Source organism: Biomphalaria glabrata, chromosome 7 (assembly GCF_947242115.1).
Source record: "Biomphalaria glabrata chromosome 7, xgBioGlab47.1, whole genome shotgun sequence".
Lineage (NCBI taxonomy): Eukaryota > Metazoa > Mollusca > Gastropoda > Planorbidae > Biomphalaria > Biomphalaria glabrata.
This window is the reverse complement of record NC_074717.1, coordinates 25974619-25989339: the sequence shown is the minus strand read 5'-3', so window position 1 is coordinate 25989339 and position 14721 is coordinate 25974619. Positions and strand designations below refer to the sequence as shown.

Below are 14721 nucleotides of genomic sequence, written 5' to 3'. Positions count from 1 at the left end.
CACTACGACTGACTACGCCATGTTTTTTCTTTATTATTGAATAATTCCATTGAAAGGCATTTAAATCTAGACTTAGAAGACTTAGAAAAATTACGTAACATTAATTTAAAAAAAAATAATGCCTTATATTCGGAAAATTCCCGAACGCGACAGTCCTTTCAACACCAATGTTGGCTCTAGATCTACGTCAAGTTTGACAAATCATAACGGTCAAATTAGAGTTTTCCCCATGTGACCAATGAGCTAGTAATTCTTTTCTCAGCGATATACATCAACTGTTAAATTTCTAGGAAAATCTTTAGAGCCGATTTTGATATCCACGGTAATCTGTTGCAATATTTTTAATCAATGTAATAGTTATACAGTAAGTCATTGCTTGTTAAATAAAATGGGAGAACCACGAAGGGGAAGGGGTGTACACTATTAGCTAGCCGCACCGAATGACGCCAACTCTTGTGACACCTCTGCGTTAACGTACAGCTTTAACATTGTACAAAAAAATGTTTTACCAAACCTCTATCAGTTTTGGGTGTTAGGTTAAAGTTGAAAAGTAAATTAAACTGAGAAATACAAGTTCGACTTTCAATGGCTAATCAAACGACACCTGCCCCTGGCACATTTTGTCGGACTTGCCAAATTGGCTTAACAAATTACCACTTCACGGATGGTAAGAAAACAAATCATAAGACTATTTTGAACAACCATGCGAAATGCGCGGCTCTGATGCGCACCCACGAATTGGACATTTTAGAAAATGTCTGAAACTAGGTCAATTCCAACCCAACTTTTAGATAAAGCACTTCTTTCTTTTTTTTAAATTTACTTTTTACCTTTTTATAATCATTCAATGCATGCGATATTTTCTATTTGCGACTAAGTATTTTATCCGAAACAGCTTTTTTTTTTTTACCTTTGTGACCAAACACTTTGGAGAGAGCTTATCGTCCTATGCACCGAGCTTGTCGTCCTATGCACCGAGCTTGTCGTCCTATGCACCGAGCTTGTCGTCCTATGCACCGAACGGCAAGGGCTGGACCGAAGTAAGAAAGTAAGTGATAGAGGAATGTTCTGGATGGTTTTTCTTACTGGCTGCTACAAACTGTTTTCTCTGTGACTGAGCTAAATGTGTCAGGGTTGTTTTTTTTTCTTCTGAAAATTGTTTTGACAAAGGGGGTATGACGGTAAGAACATTTCAAAACAAATGTATTTCGAATCGATTTTTATTTTAACTTTTCTATATTTTCATTGTGTCAGACTCTTTGTCTGTATCGATACCAAAACCTCCTTTCGACACTTCCAGGTATGGCAACACGACATCCTACTGACTGCCAGAATCGATATATTGACGGGGGCGAGTATACAAACTTCAGTGCGAATCCGATGATTTGTGAGTACGCCTCGGCCAGATTTTTCCCCTCCTTTTCCGTCTCCTATGTTTGTGCGGCGGCGGTGTTGCCAACTTCTAGCTTTGCTGCTGTTTGTCGATCGATAGTTTGTACCTGGCCCGATGCACAAGTCAAAGGTTTATGGGTGTGACTGGGTACTAGACTAGTCGTGCCGCTGGCCCCCCCAACAAGCTGTGTACCGCTTTAAGTCTTGACAGATTGAATGGGTCCCACATGTAAGGCCGATCATTATTGCAACGGACATCTCAGAGCGCTGATCGCAATGCGCGCGCGTGTGTGTGGATGTCTGTGTGTATATATCAATACATGTGTGTTAAAAATATGAAACTAAATAAATAAAAAAGAGAGAAAGAATGAGGAAAAAAGAAATAACTTGGTCTTATATAAAGGCTACCAGACTAGGTCTTGTATAAAGGCTACCAGACTAGGTCAAAGAAAGGCTACCAGACTAGGTCTTATATAAAGGCTACCAGACTAGGTCAAAGAAAGGCTACCAGACTAGGTCTTATATAAAGGTTACCAGACTAGGTCAAAGAAAGGCTACCAGACTAGGTCTTATATAAAGGCTACCAGACTAGGTCTTATATAAAGGCTACCAGACTAGGTCTTATATAAAGGCTACCAGACTAGGTCTTATATAAAGGCTACCAGACTAAGTCTTATATAAAGGCTACAAGACTAGGTCAAAGAAAGGCTACCAGACTAGGTCTTATATAAAGGCTACAAGACTAGGTCTCATATAAAGGTTACTAGACGGTCATAGAAAGGCTACCAGACTAGGTATTATATAAAGGCTACCAGACTAGGTCTTATATAAAGGCTACTAGACCTGGTCTCATAAAAAGGCTACCAGTCTAGGTCTTATATAAAGGCTACCAGACTAGGTCTTATAAAAAGGCTACCAGACTAGGTCTTATATAAAGGCTACCAGACTAGGTCTTATATAAAGGCTACCAGACTAGGTCTTATATAAAGGCTACTAGACTAGGTCAAAGAAAGGCTACCAGACTAGGTCTTATATGCAGGCTACTAGACCTGGTCTTATAAAAAGGCTACCAGACTAGGTCTTATATAAAGGCTACCAGACTAGGTCTTATAAAAGCTTACATAAGCTACTAGTCTAGGTCATAGAAAGGCTACTAGACCTGGTCTTATAAAAAGGCTACTAATCTAGGTTTTATATAAAGGCTACTAGACAGGGGCGTAGCAAGGAATTTCCCATCGTTTGGGAATCCAGGGGGCTTGACCTCTTTGGTGGCCTCTGCGTTTCGAGTAATATTTAATTTTTAATGTAAAAACCACTCATTTGGGGGCCCCCCTCAAGTGGGGTCCGGGGGGATTTTACATTCTTCCCCCTCCACCACCCACCCTAGTTACGCCACTGCTACTAGACTAGGTCTTACATAAGTTTTACTAGACTGAAAAATCTCCAATATTTCCTTTCAATAGTCACAATTATGTATTGTTTCACTCGTTAGCCACTAGGTCAGAAACATGTTAGCCACTAGGTCAGAAACACGTTAGCCACTAGGTCAGAAACACGTTAGCCACTAGGTCAGAAACACGTTAGCCACTAGGTCAGAAACATGTTAGCCACTAGGTCAGAAACATGTTAGCCGCTAGGTCAGAAACACGTTAGCCACTAGGTCAGAAACATGTTAGCCACTAGGTCAGAAACATGTTAGGAAACACGTTAGCCACTAGGTCAGAAACATGTTAGCCACTAGGTCAGAAACATGTTAGCCACTAGGTCAGAAACATGTTAGCCACTAGGTCAGAAACATGTTAGCCACTAGGTCAGAAACATGTTAGCCACTAGGTCAGAAACACGATAGCCACTAGGTCAGAAACATGTTAGCCACTAGGTCAGAAACACGTTAGCCACTAGGTCAGAAACATGTTAGCCACTAGGTCAGAAACACGTTAGCCACTAGGTCAGAAATAGGTCAGAAACATGTTAGTTACTAGGTCAGAAACATGTTAGCCACTAGGTCAGAAACACGTTAGCCACTAGGTCAGAAACATGTTAGCCACTAGGTCAGAAACACGTTAGCCACTAGGTCAGAAACATGTTAGCCACTAGGTCAGAAACACGTTAGCCACTAGGTCAGAAACAAGTTAGCCACTAGGTCAGAAACACGTCGGACATTTTCTGAAAAAGAAAAGACTTGCTTGTTACATGTGACATGTTCACGGAATGCTCTGCTTGACAATGTACTAATTAATTTGGGGACAAAATCGATCGCAATACGTCCATCACTTTACAGATAATTTTACCTGAGACTTTGATTATACTTTTATTTTCATAAGCTTCTTTCTAATATCATCCTTCTCTCTTTCGCTTTTCTTTTTTTTGTCTTTATTTCTCTTCTTCGATCTTACTCTCTTGCTACTACTATCTCTTCCTCTCTAGTCCTCTCTCTCCTCATTTTCACGTCTCTCTCTCTCTCTCTCTCTCGCGCGCGCCTATCCCTCCCTCCTCTTTCTCTCGGTCTTTCAAAAAAAAACATTTGCACACATATTCTGAGGAATGTCAATAAAACTCTGTTCGTGTCTTTTAATTTTTGTAAGAGGTGGGAGAATGGCCAGTCCGAAGCGAATCTCTCTGAGGTTTTTATTTTATTGGAGGGCAACAGTGTCACGCTCCACATTTCGAATCGAAAGACATAAGACAAAAAAAAAAATTAAAAAAAAATGGAAGAAGGAAAAGGTGCTATGGAAGAACAGAAGTAACACCCAAAACGAGGCTAGAAACGTCACTTCCTCTCGTCACAAGTCAAACCCCAAAGCTTCCATTGCTTTTCTCATCACACGCTAAAATCTTCAACATTCGTCTATTTTCTCTCTCTTTATTTTATGTTCTTTTTTTTCACCCTTATTCTCCATAAGAAATAAAAGCAGCCATTTTGTCCCTGAGCTGAGACTTGAACACAGTGCCCTAGGACCGTGTTCTGTGCAGCACTTTGCCCCTTTTTCTTTTAGCTCTTTCTACAGTCGGCCATCAATGTCAGGAGCGCCTTCTTGTTCTTTCACAGATGCGACCAGAGGGTGATTTTTACGGGCCATGTCCTGTCCCGGCGGCTGTGAAGGGTTTTAGTCGGTGGGAAAATAAAGACGGGAGAGTGGCCGGGGGGAGGGGAGTAGAAGAGATGTTTGTAAGAAAAACAGTTCTGTGTACGCTATATTTATAAGTATTACAATAGAGACTCGAATGGGATGAATACTTGAGATTGCTGCTGCTTATTATACCTGCCTAAGTCAACGGAGCTTCCAAATCTATAACAAAAGGAGATATAGAAGAAAAAGTCACATATCAAAACAGATTAACATCGCCTCTTACGGTGTTAGTAGGTGAGGAATTCGAGGAGCAATGGGACATTTTCGGCAGCTTTGTCACCAAGGAAGAATTGATTCACTTGTTATCACTGTTCGCACAGAGTGCCATAGACTTGCTGTGATCAGTGACTAGGGACACCAAAGTCTTCATGTTCTTCTCATTATAAAACTTTGTCATTCATTGCATACATTAGAAGTTACCTTTACAAAACATATCAATTTTTCTTCAATTCCAAATATTTAAAAAAAACAAAACATTAAAGGAAATTCTAGCACCGCCCCCACTCCTCTCTTACATTATAACAAAGTGTAACTTGAGCTCAGGAATTCAAACGTTGTTCTCCAACTGGGTTAAATAACCCAGACACCTGTGGATGACTAAATGTATCAAAGAGATTTACTTGCTTAAATTGGTTCTTAAAATATCACTTCATATGTGTAGTGCTCTTTCTCTCTCTTTCTCTCTCTCTCTCTCTCTGTATATCCCTACTAGTATGAGCTGAACCAGCACCACTGGAGTTAGAAACATATTTTTTCTGAATGGTTTGAATAGATCTAGATCTCACCAATGTATTTCGAAATATTAAAATAGCAGTTAGCAAGTGTATGACTCAAACTAAGCATTTACTTTTTTTTACAAAACTTGTATCAACTCAATCTGTCTGTCTGTCTAGTATAATGTTTGTACACGTGATTTCTTCCAAACCAAACCTCGGATCAAGCTGAAATTTTGCACAATTATTTATTGTACCTGACAAAACAAGGATCAATTTGTAAAAATAACCAATTAGCTAGTTAATCATTGGTAATTATTTTGTTTGGTATCGAACAAGGGCAAGAAATTGTACTTGACAAATGTGGTGGGTCAAAGTTGAAGTAGTCCCCTTTAGCTTGAGCTCTTTCTGAATTGTGTGTGTGTGTGTGTGTGTGTTCATCTAAAATGCGATCACGGAAACATTGACAGAATACACCCTTCTTTCCCCCCTCCCCTTTTTTACCAACAGGTCCAGACAAGTGATAGGGTCATAGTGCATTGAGGAAGCTAAAAAACATGCAATTGCGCTGAACAAAAACAATTGGTAAAATATTTCTAATCGGACAGATTTTTTATTGTTAAAGTCTAAATGTAATAAATATATATATATAATCACATGGCTGATCCAAACTAATTGATACTATTACACTAAATATGTTTGTTTTCTTTTTTTAAAAGTATTTATTATGTTGTCCGTGTAACACTATTGTATTCATATAATCCAAAACATCTATAATATTCATATAATCCAAAACATCTATAAACATAGACCTCGTATCTGTCTTCTATATCTTCTATTGACACCAAGATGTGACTTATGTGTGAACTCTATCTAGTGCACTCTCAACTTTAATTTTATATTTTCAGTGTAACACCATGTTTCATCATCGGACTCTCCATGGTATAGGGACAGCACTGACCACTCGACCTAACGCAGAGAGGACGGTATGTTATGAATAGTGTTGAAGGAAATTGTTAGATGAAAGAATATATTGATTGATTGATTGACAAATTGATTGATTCATTGGCTGATCATCTCCTTTACAGCTTTCCACTATATCTCTATCCATGGGCGTAGCCAGGATTTTTTTTCGGGGGGGGGGATTTATTTGTATGTGTGTGTGTGTGTGAGCCCCACCGCCAAGCAATATCTCTGGTATTGAAAGCCAACAAAATGCATATCCTGAGGTTTCTACAGTGCATTACCCACTGGCGGATCCAGAACTTTGGAGTGGGGGGTGGCGATTTTTTTCCAAACCCTAACCCTAACGGCCAGTAAACCCTAACCCTATGCCTAAACGTGCGTACAGCACACACACACATAGATATTATATATATATATATATATATCATTCTACAGCTCATTATTCATCAGTGGGGTTCCGACGCCAAAAAAAGATTTCTTGCATTCTTCACAGAAGAAACGCATTCTCCTGACCAAAGGCTCATTATTCATACTATTAAAAAAGGACTTTTCAAATAATGTTGTACTTGAAAAGTATTCTAATATGAATTTATAGGCCCTTAATACATTGCAAATAAAACCGATTTTTTCCTTTTGGCTTGGAGGATCGACGCCGAAAAAATAATATTCAATAAAATTCAAGTATAAATTGTGAGTTATAGTCCCAAATTTATTTAACTAGCAAAATATCAAATTAAGTAAAGGTTGGGAAAAGGGACTATGTCATTATTATGTGAGTTTAGAACTCATCTCAATCGTGACTCTTATACTGAAATATTTCGTTTGAATTCTAACTTTCTTAAAATAATTATTATAAATTCATATGAAATTACAAAAACTCTGTCTGGAAATGGGAGGGGCGGTAGAGTTAAAATAATTAATCCTCGCTCCTTTAATAATTTCTGTAAAGATTGCATATGGCATTAAAGAATAGGGGTGTGGCGACTCAACTAATTTTGTTCACAAACTATGATTCTCCATAAAAATAGGACCGCCCCCCCCCCCACTCAGAGGGCTTGAGTGGGGAGGGCAGTATCGTTCTCCCCCAAACCCCACCGAATCGGCAAGATACCAGAAAGGGATTGACATAATATAAAATTTATATATTAATTGAATTAATGTTGTTCACAAACTATGATTTCTCCATAAAAGTAGGACCGCCCCCCCACTCAAAGGGTTTAGGTGGGAAGGGCAGTAGAGGTATTCGCCCCCCCCCCAATCAGCAAACAGGGAAAGACATAATATAAAGATCGGTTAAAATATCAATAACAAGTTTTAATCATATAGATATTTAATTGATTCTATTAGCAAGCTGTGATTTCTAGAAATAAATTGGACCCCCCCCCCACTCGAAAGTGTATGGGGGGGGGGGGGCGGGATTGATACCATCGCTCCCTTCCGACCCCACCAAATCGGCCAACATACTAGAGGGTGGGTCGAAATAATCTAAAAATAGGTTGAAATATAAATAATTAGTATATATTATTAACATAAGTAATAAATTCGTATACAAATTGTGTCAATTGTATACTAAAATTCGTCCGCCCCCCGGGGAGGGGGTCGGCCGAGTGGGGGGGGGGGCGATCGCCCCGGTTCCACGACAATTCGTTCACTGACATTTCGTTCACCGACAAATCGTTCACGACTTTTCGTTCACGCGACTATTCGTTCACCAGACATTTCGTTCACCAGACAATTCGTTCACGCGACATATCGCTCACGGACTATTCGCTCACAGACAACTTGTTCACCGACAACTTGTTCACCGACAGTTGGTTCACGACAAATCGTTCACGCGACAAATCGTTCACGCGACAAATCGTTCACGCGACTATTCGTTCACGGCACGGACAAATTGTTCACAGACAAATCGTTCACTGGATAGTAACATATTGTTAATTTTATATATTTTCGTTGCGTGTTTAATTTATTTACATTAAAACTTGTGTAACTATTATTTCCAAATGCAAAAAATTTCTAGAGATCAGGTCAAATGCGAGATTATTAAATTTCGTTGTTGTTGTTGATATTTTGTTAATGAGAACAGTATGTGATAAAAATTATACTTAAAATAAAAAAAATAAAAAAGAGATCTTACAAGCTAGCTGAAAAATGTAAACGGGCCCTCACTTTACTATAGGTAACATTTTTACTTTCACCTTTAATATAACTTTACACCCCCCTCTTTTTTTTTTCATCTACCTGGAATCTACCCATTCATCTGGATACTCTAGTTAACACCTAGTGGAGTGCTAGACAGACTAGCTCCTCTGGAAGTGATAAAACTTTATTGGACATTACCTATACACATGTTCAATTTGTTAACATTGAAAATATCTACTAGACACTATAGTATAGTACTTTCCATCAAGTTTAAAAGAAGTTTTATTTTATTTTTATTTTAGTTAACTTGTTTCTATATGTGACCACCCATTGGTAGACTAATTTGATTGCTTGGACTTCAATAACAATTTTATTGAAACAATTTTATTTTGTTGTATTGCGATAAATTTATATATTTTTGATAGGGAACCAAAATATTTCTTAGTGTTGTATATGTAATTAGTTTTCTTTTTTTACAATTTTATTTTGTTGTATTGCGATAAATTTATATATTTTTGATAGGGAACCAAAATATTTCTTAGTGTTGTATATGTAATTAGTTTTCTTTTTTCTTAGATGTTTTAATTGATAAGTATTAACCTTAGATCTGTATCTAGTACGTGACGTTCAGAGTTGAACAGTGAAACCATATATTGTACCAAATCTAGTACCATTGTTAAAAAGCTAAATTATCTCTCTGAGCTAGTCAGGAAAACCAGCGACTTGGCAGAATGCATGACGCGTAGGACGTAATCATCTTCTTTTTGAAGAAACGTCTGTATTATATAAGATAAGATTTGTTTTTGTTATAAAGATATCAATAAAATGGGTATGTTAATTAAACATCTGGACCGCTATTAAGAAGATAAGCAAATATGGGTAGGTCGAACAAGACTACATGACGGACGTGAGTGTCAAAGAAGGCCTACATGTTGAAAGTAAAAGTGTTTCAGCTTGCTTGTAAGATCTCTTTTTTCTTTTCAGTATAATTTTTTATAACATACTGTCCTCGTTAACAAAATATTAACAACAAACAAACGATCTCTAGCAATTTTTTGTTTTTGGAAATATCCAGTGAACGATTTGTCTGTGAACAAATTGTCTGTGAACGAATTGATAGTGAACGATTTGTCGCGTGAACGATTTGTCGTGAACCAACTGTCGGTGAACAAGTTGTCGGTGAACAAGTTGTCTGTGAGCGAATAGTCCGTGAGCGAATAGTCGCGTGAACGAAATGTCTGGTGAACGAAATGTCTGGTGAACGAATAGTCGCGTGAACGAAAAGTCGTGAACGATTTGTCGGTGAAAGAAATGTCAGTGAACGAATTGTCGTGTCCCCGATCGCCCCGATCGCCCCTACCGCCCCCTCCCCCCCCCCTCCCGGATCCGCCAGTGGCATTACCCTGCTATTAAAAAGTTTTATTTCAAAAACCTGATGTGCTATTCTTACTAACTTAGACCCTCCCGCGCCGTTCGGCGCATTTGCCGTCAATCTCTTTCCACGAAAATCTGTCACTGGTAATGTCTGAAGCTTCTTCCTACCTGCTCTGGGGACCTCTATGAATGTGTGGCGCCAAGTTGTACTAGGATGTCATCGCAACTCTTATTATGCGTAATTCATTTTGTCGGAGAACATGTCCCGCAAATCTCATGCGACGCTCCGTCACAATCTTACTAAGGGGTCGACTCCCAGTTCGGCATAATATTTCCTTGATTTAGACCCGATCTCTATAACTGACTCATAAAATCTGTCTTAGCCATCGTTGTTTTTCAATTTCGGCAGATGACTATTCACTGCACTTTATTAATGGAGCCCCGCAACTGGTAGAAATGTGTAACCTCTCTTGAATACGCTCTTAGAATTAGGTGACTGTAGTTTGCTTTAGATTTTATATCGAAAAGAGAAGTTTTATCGGCAAAATCATCTGTTGGTTGGTTTAAACAAAAAAATCTCTGGAGTTGTTGTTTTTTAAAAATTCAAAACCCCATTTAGCTACGGTCATAGAATTTGGTAACTGTAGTTTGCTTTAGAATAATATTGAAGATAGAGGTTTTCCACCTCAAAACTCGCTGTAGGAGGATTTTAAACTCAAAACCATCTGGAGGGGTTTTAAACTTTTAAAAAGCCATCTGTAGGAGAGGGGTTTAAACTCAAACCCCCAATTGGCTTGACTACGGTCAAATAATTTTAGTGTGTAATTTGCTTTTTTTTTTATATAGAAGAGGTATTTTTTAGCTTTAAACTCCACTGGAGGGGAGTTTAAAACTCAAAACTGAGGCAAAACCCATTTAGCTACGCTCATAACATTTTGATTGCGGTATTTGTTTTTTCTTTTTACATTGAAGAGTTATTTTTTGGCTTCAAACCCTACTAAAGATGGGGGAGGGATTAAACTCAAAACCCCTTTGGCTACGCTAATAGAATTTTGATTGTGTAATTTGCTTTTTTTTATATTGAAGAAGGGGGTTTATTGTAAATTTTGGGCGGGGTTTTAAAATCAAAATCTTCCTTAACTGTGCTCTTGGAATTTGGGGATTGTCGTTTGCATTTTTTTTTTGCTTTTATTTTATAGAAGAGGTGGATATAACTGCAAAACCCCCTGGTAGGGGTTTTAAACTCAAAAACCCCTGGTAGGGGGTTTTAAACTCAAAACCCCCTTAGCTGTGCTGGGGCAAGTGATGGTTTAGTATTAAAATATCACCCAAAATAAACAAAATCAAAGCAAAAAATCAGTCACTAAATTACGATCCCCCCCCCGCGGGGGAATTTCATTTGGGGGGGGGGGTTGAACCCACCCCACCCCCCGGCTACGCCCATGTCTCTATCTCAATAGCACTCTAGAAACTACCATAGTTTTTCTCTAAATCTAGGTGACCCTGGGTTTAAAAAAAAACCACTTAACAGCTCGATCCAAACACAGAAACTTTAGTCTACTTCATTGCACATATCACACGCTGGTCTCCTCTTGTCTACAACTAACACACTTCCGGTCATTCGCGCATACATTAGAACTGACATATATGTGTAAAACTAGATTATGCACACACACAGACATTCATCCGTGATTCTCATTATTTGATTTATTGGTACCTAGATTACAACTAACGTAATACATAGAACGAGAGATATTTTGTCGTATAATTTCATTCTTCAATGAAAGTATTCAAATCAGATTGTCTTCCTCTCTGACAGCCCCCTAAACTGTGTGACAATGGTCAAGCTTACATCACTGACTCAAGCACCGGTCAGCTTGTGTGCCTTTGCCAGCTGGACTCACATCCATCTCACAGCCTGCAAGCCCACCCGGCACTCCGAGGACTTCGGCCCCCACACCAGTCCCCGCGACCTGGATTCACTGAGTTATCCTACCCTCCTCAGGTGAGTCGTTGTGTTTTTGGAGTGTCAGTCAAATATCGAACCTATACTACCTTAATAAATTTTTTTTTTTACCTTTGGATGACATGACCTGAATCTGTTACTTAAGGATGTAGGATTATTTTCTTAAAGGGAAAAATACTTATTTATATAACCGCGTAGTCCTGGTAAGTTTCTGGTGCGCTCCGTTGAGATGTTGTCTGGAAATAAAAATATAGCTCTGATGTTATGATTTTTATGTATAAGATTACTGACCATTTTAATAACACATTTTCTATGCACAAGATAACTGGCAATTTGAAGTCTTTAAATCAATAATATAGATAATTTCTAATATCCTTAATCAGTGCTAATCACTTACATTTGAGATAACGAAAGGAATGATGTTTGGTGAACTAGATGAGAACCTCGACAAGAGAATTTTAAATAAACCAAACGACAACGGGGAAAACAATAATTAAATCTACACGTCGACAATACATTTGATTGGTTGCGATATTCATTCTTTATCAAATATTTGATCTTCACCCTTTGTTGAAACTTTAGACACCACAAGTTCCCTCTAGTTTTATTTTCTGCTGCATTTATAGTCTACTGTCAATCCTTGCTTGGTGGCTAAATTATCATCGTGCTTTTTATGAAAAAAAAATTTCATATCAAAATCATTGTCATCAAGTATTTTTATCTCTTTTTCAAAGAGCATAATATTGTTCATCTTGGTAGTAAATATTTAATTAAAGCAAACTTACATGTGATTAATATAAGTCTCAGTTAATATATAATTAATATATCTTTCAATTAATATGGAACCAATTCAATTTTCAATTAGTATGTAATTATTACAAGTTTTAATTAATGTATAATTAACATATCTTTCAATTAATATGTAATCAATATAAAATTGAGCAGAAACTTCAAGGCTTAAATAAACACTAACAATAAATAAACTAAATAATAACATATATAATTAATACATGTTTCAGTTCATATGTAATCAATAAACATCTCAACAATAACTTCAAGGCTAAAATAAACACTAACAATAAATAGACTAAAAAATACCTCTAATAATAACATAATTATGAAAATTTCTTTTAACTGATGTTGATACCATATGTTGATCAGGTGTTGAAAGTAATTGTTTTTGACGTTTGAAAGTTGTCTTTTGATAAATATCGTTTCAAATGTTTTAAAAGACTTTCCCATTTTTTTTTTTCTCCTATTTGTAATATTTTCCCCATTGCTCCATAATCATGAAAATTCGTTCATTTGGCGGCCTGTTCCATTGACATAAAAACACTTTTCTTTTTAAAGCTATTCGATAATTAATTACTTTTACTGCTAAGCTCAGATACAAAAAAAAACAAGTGTTCGTAAAAGATCCATATTCGTGTGTTCGGTTGATTAGTTGTTATCCAACATCAAACAGATCATCAAAAAGTAGGTTAGTGGTCATAACGCGGACAAGCTAATAAAAGGTGAGACCTGTCAAGTGGACCAATCTGAGGGTACAAGAAAACCTAGCGGACACAAAATGATATTAAGCTTTCGAATATATTGGAACATAGACTGACGAAAAATACAACTTAGCTTAAGATAAGATAAGATAAGATAAGATAAGATAAGATAAGATAAGAAGTCCAAACAAAAGGAAAATTAGTTTGACTAGAACTTTAAAATAAAATGTCTTTAAACCAAATCTCTCTTTCTCCTTCCCTCCTTCTCTCTCTCTCTCTCTCTCTCTCTCTCTCTCTCTCTCTCTCTCTCTCTCTCTCTCTCTCTCTCTCTCTCTCTCTCTCTCTCTCTCTCTCTCTCTCTCTCTCTCTCTCTCTCTCTCTCTCTCTCTCTCTCTCTCTCTCTCTCTCTCTCTCTCTCTCTCTCTCTCTCTCTCTCTCTCTCTCTCTCTCTCTCTCTCTCTCTCTCTCTCTCTCTCTCTCTCTCTCTCTCATTTGTGTGTGTTTGATGTTTTTATTTATTTTTTTATTTTTACTATGACGAGAGAGTGTGAGATACTAGCGAGCAGAGCCTATTACAACACAATGGAGGTGTACACACAAATAAACGAAGTACATCTCTATCAGAATTCTCTGTTGACAAGTCGATGGAGTTCTTGACTTCCTAGCATTCCCGAGTTTTTACAAATTGAACCGACATGACCACCGGAGCCTAACAGAAATAAAGGAAAGAATAGCAGGAGGCAACAGAGCATTTTATAGCACCCATCATTTACTTAGGAGCAAAACAATTTCAAGGAAAACCAAGAAAATAATATACAAAACCATAATAAGACCAGCAGCAATTTATGGAAGTCAGACACAGACAGAGACATCTGAAAATTTACTTAATACTTGGGAAAGAAAAATTCTTAGGAAAATCTATGGTGCTATACAGGATGAAACAGGGTGGAGGACACGCACTAGCCATGAGATATATCAATTGTATGAAGACCCACCAATAGTGACTACGTTGGGCAGGTCACCTTGAAAGAATGTCAGATAACAGAGGAGCGAAAATCGTATACAGGCAAATACCAAAAGGCAGGCGACCCAAAGGCAGAACCCGAAAGCGATGGATTGATAATGTGGAAGCAGACCTGAAGCAGCTTGGGGTTAGGGCGTGGAGACGAAAGGCCCAGGAGAGATCTGAATGGAAGGGTGTGTTGAAGTGGGCCAGAGCCCTCCATGGGCTGTAGCGCCACTGGGACGGATGGATGACTACCGGAGTAAGGGTTATCTTGTTGGATAAAACACACCTGATTCTAACAAATAATTCGAATAATACTTTTGTTCAACTGTGTACGTTTTTTTTCTCTCCTCAGATTCCAAGCCTGGCGTCATTAGGAGAACAAACTGCGGCCATTTTACCTCATCACGTGACGTTTCATCCATACGGATCGTTGTAAGTAAATCACGTGACTCAGAGGCGTTGTGCAGAAGTCAAAAGCAATCAAGTAAATTACTTGTGACGCTGCCGACACGAGCGCCGCCTTCCCATTCCCCGC

The 14721-nt window shown here is 38.0% G+C and overlaps 1 protein-coding gene across 1 annotated transcript in view; it reads left to right on the top strand.

The window, feature by feature from the left end:
* Positions 1-14721, top strand: part of LOC106060567 (iroquois-class homeodomain protein irx-1-B-like) — a 48142-nt gene that overhangs the window by 19153 nt on the left and 14268 nt on the right. Inside the window, exons 2-4 of the mRNA XM_056036147.1 lie at positions 6145-6222; positions 11538-11723; positions 14539-14618. Coding sequence (XP_055892122.1) covers positions 6154-6222; positions 11538-11723; positions 14539-14618 — 335 coding nt within the window. The 5' untranslated portion in view covers positions 6145-6153. The remainder of the gene's footprint in view (positions 1-6144; positions 6223-11537; positions 11724-14538; positions 14619-14721) is intronic.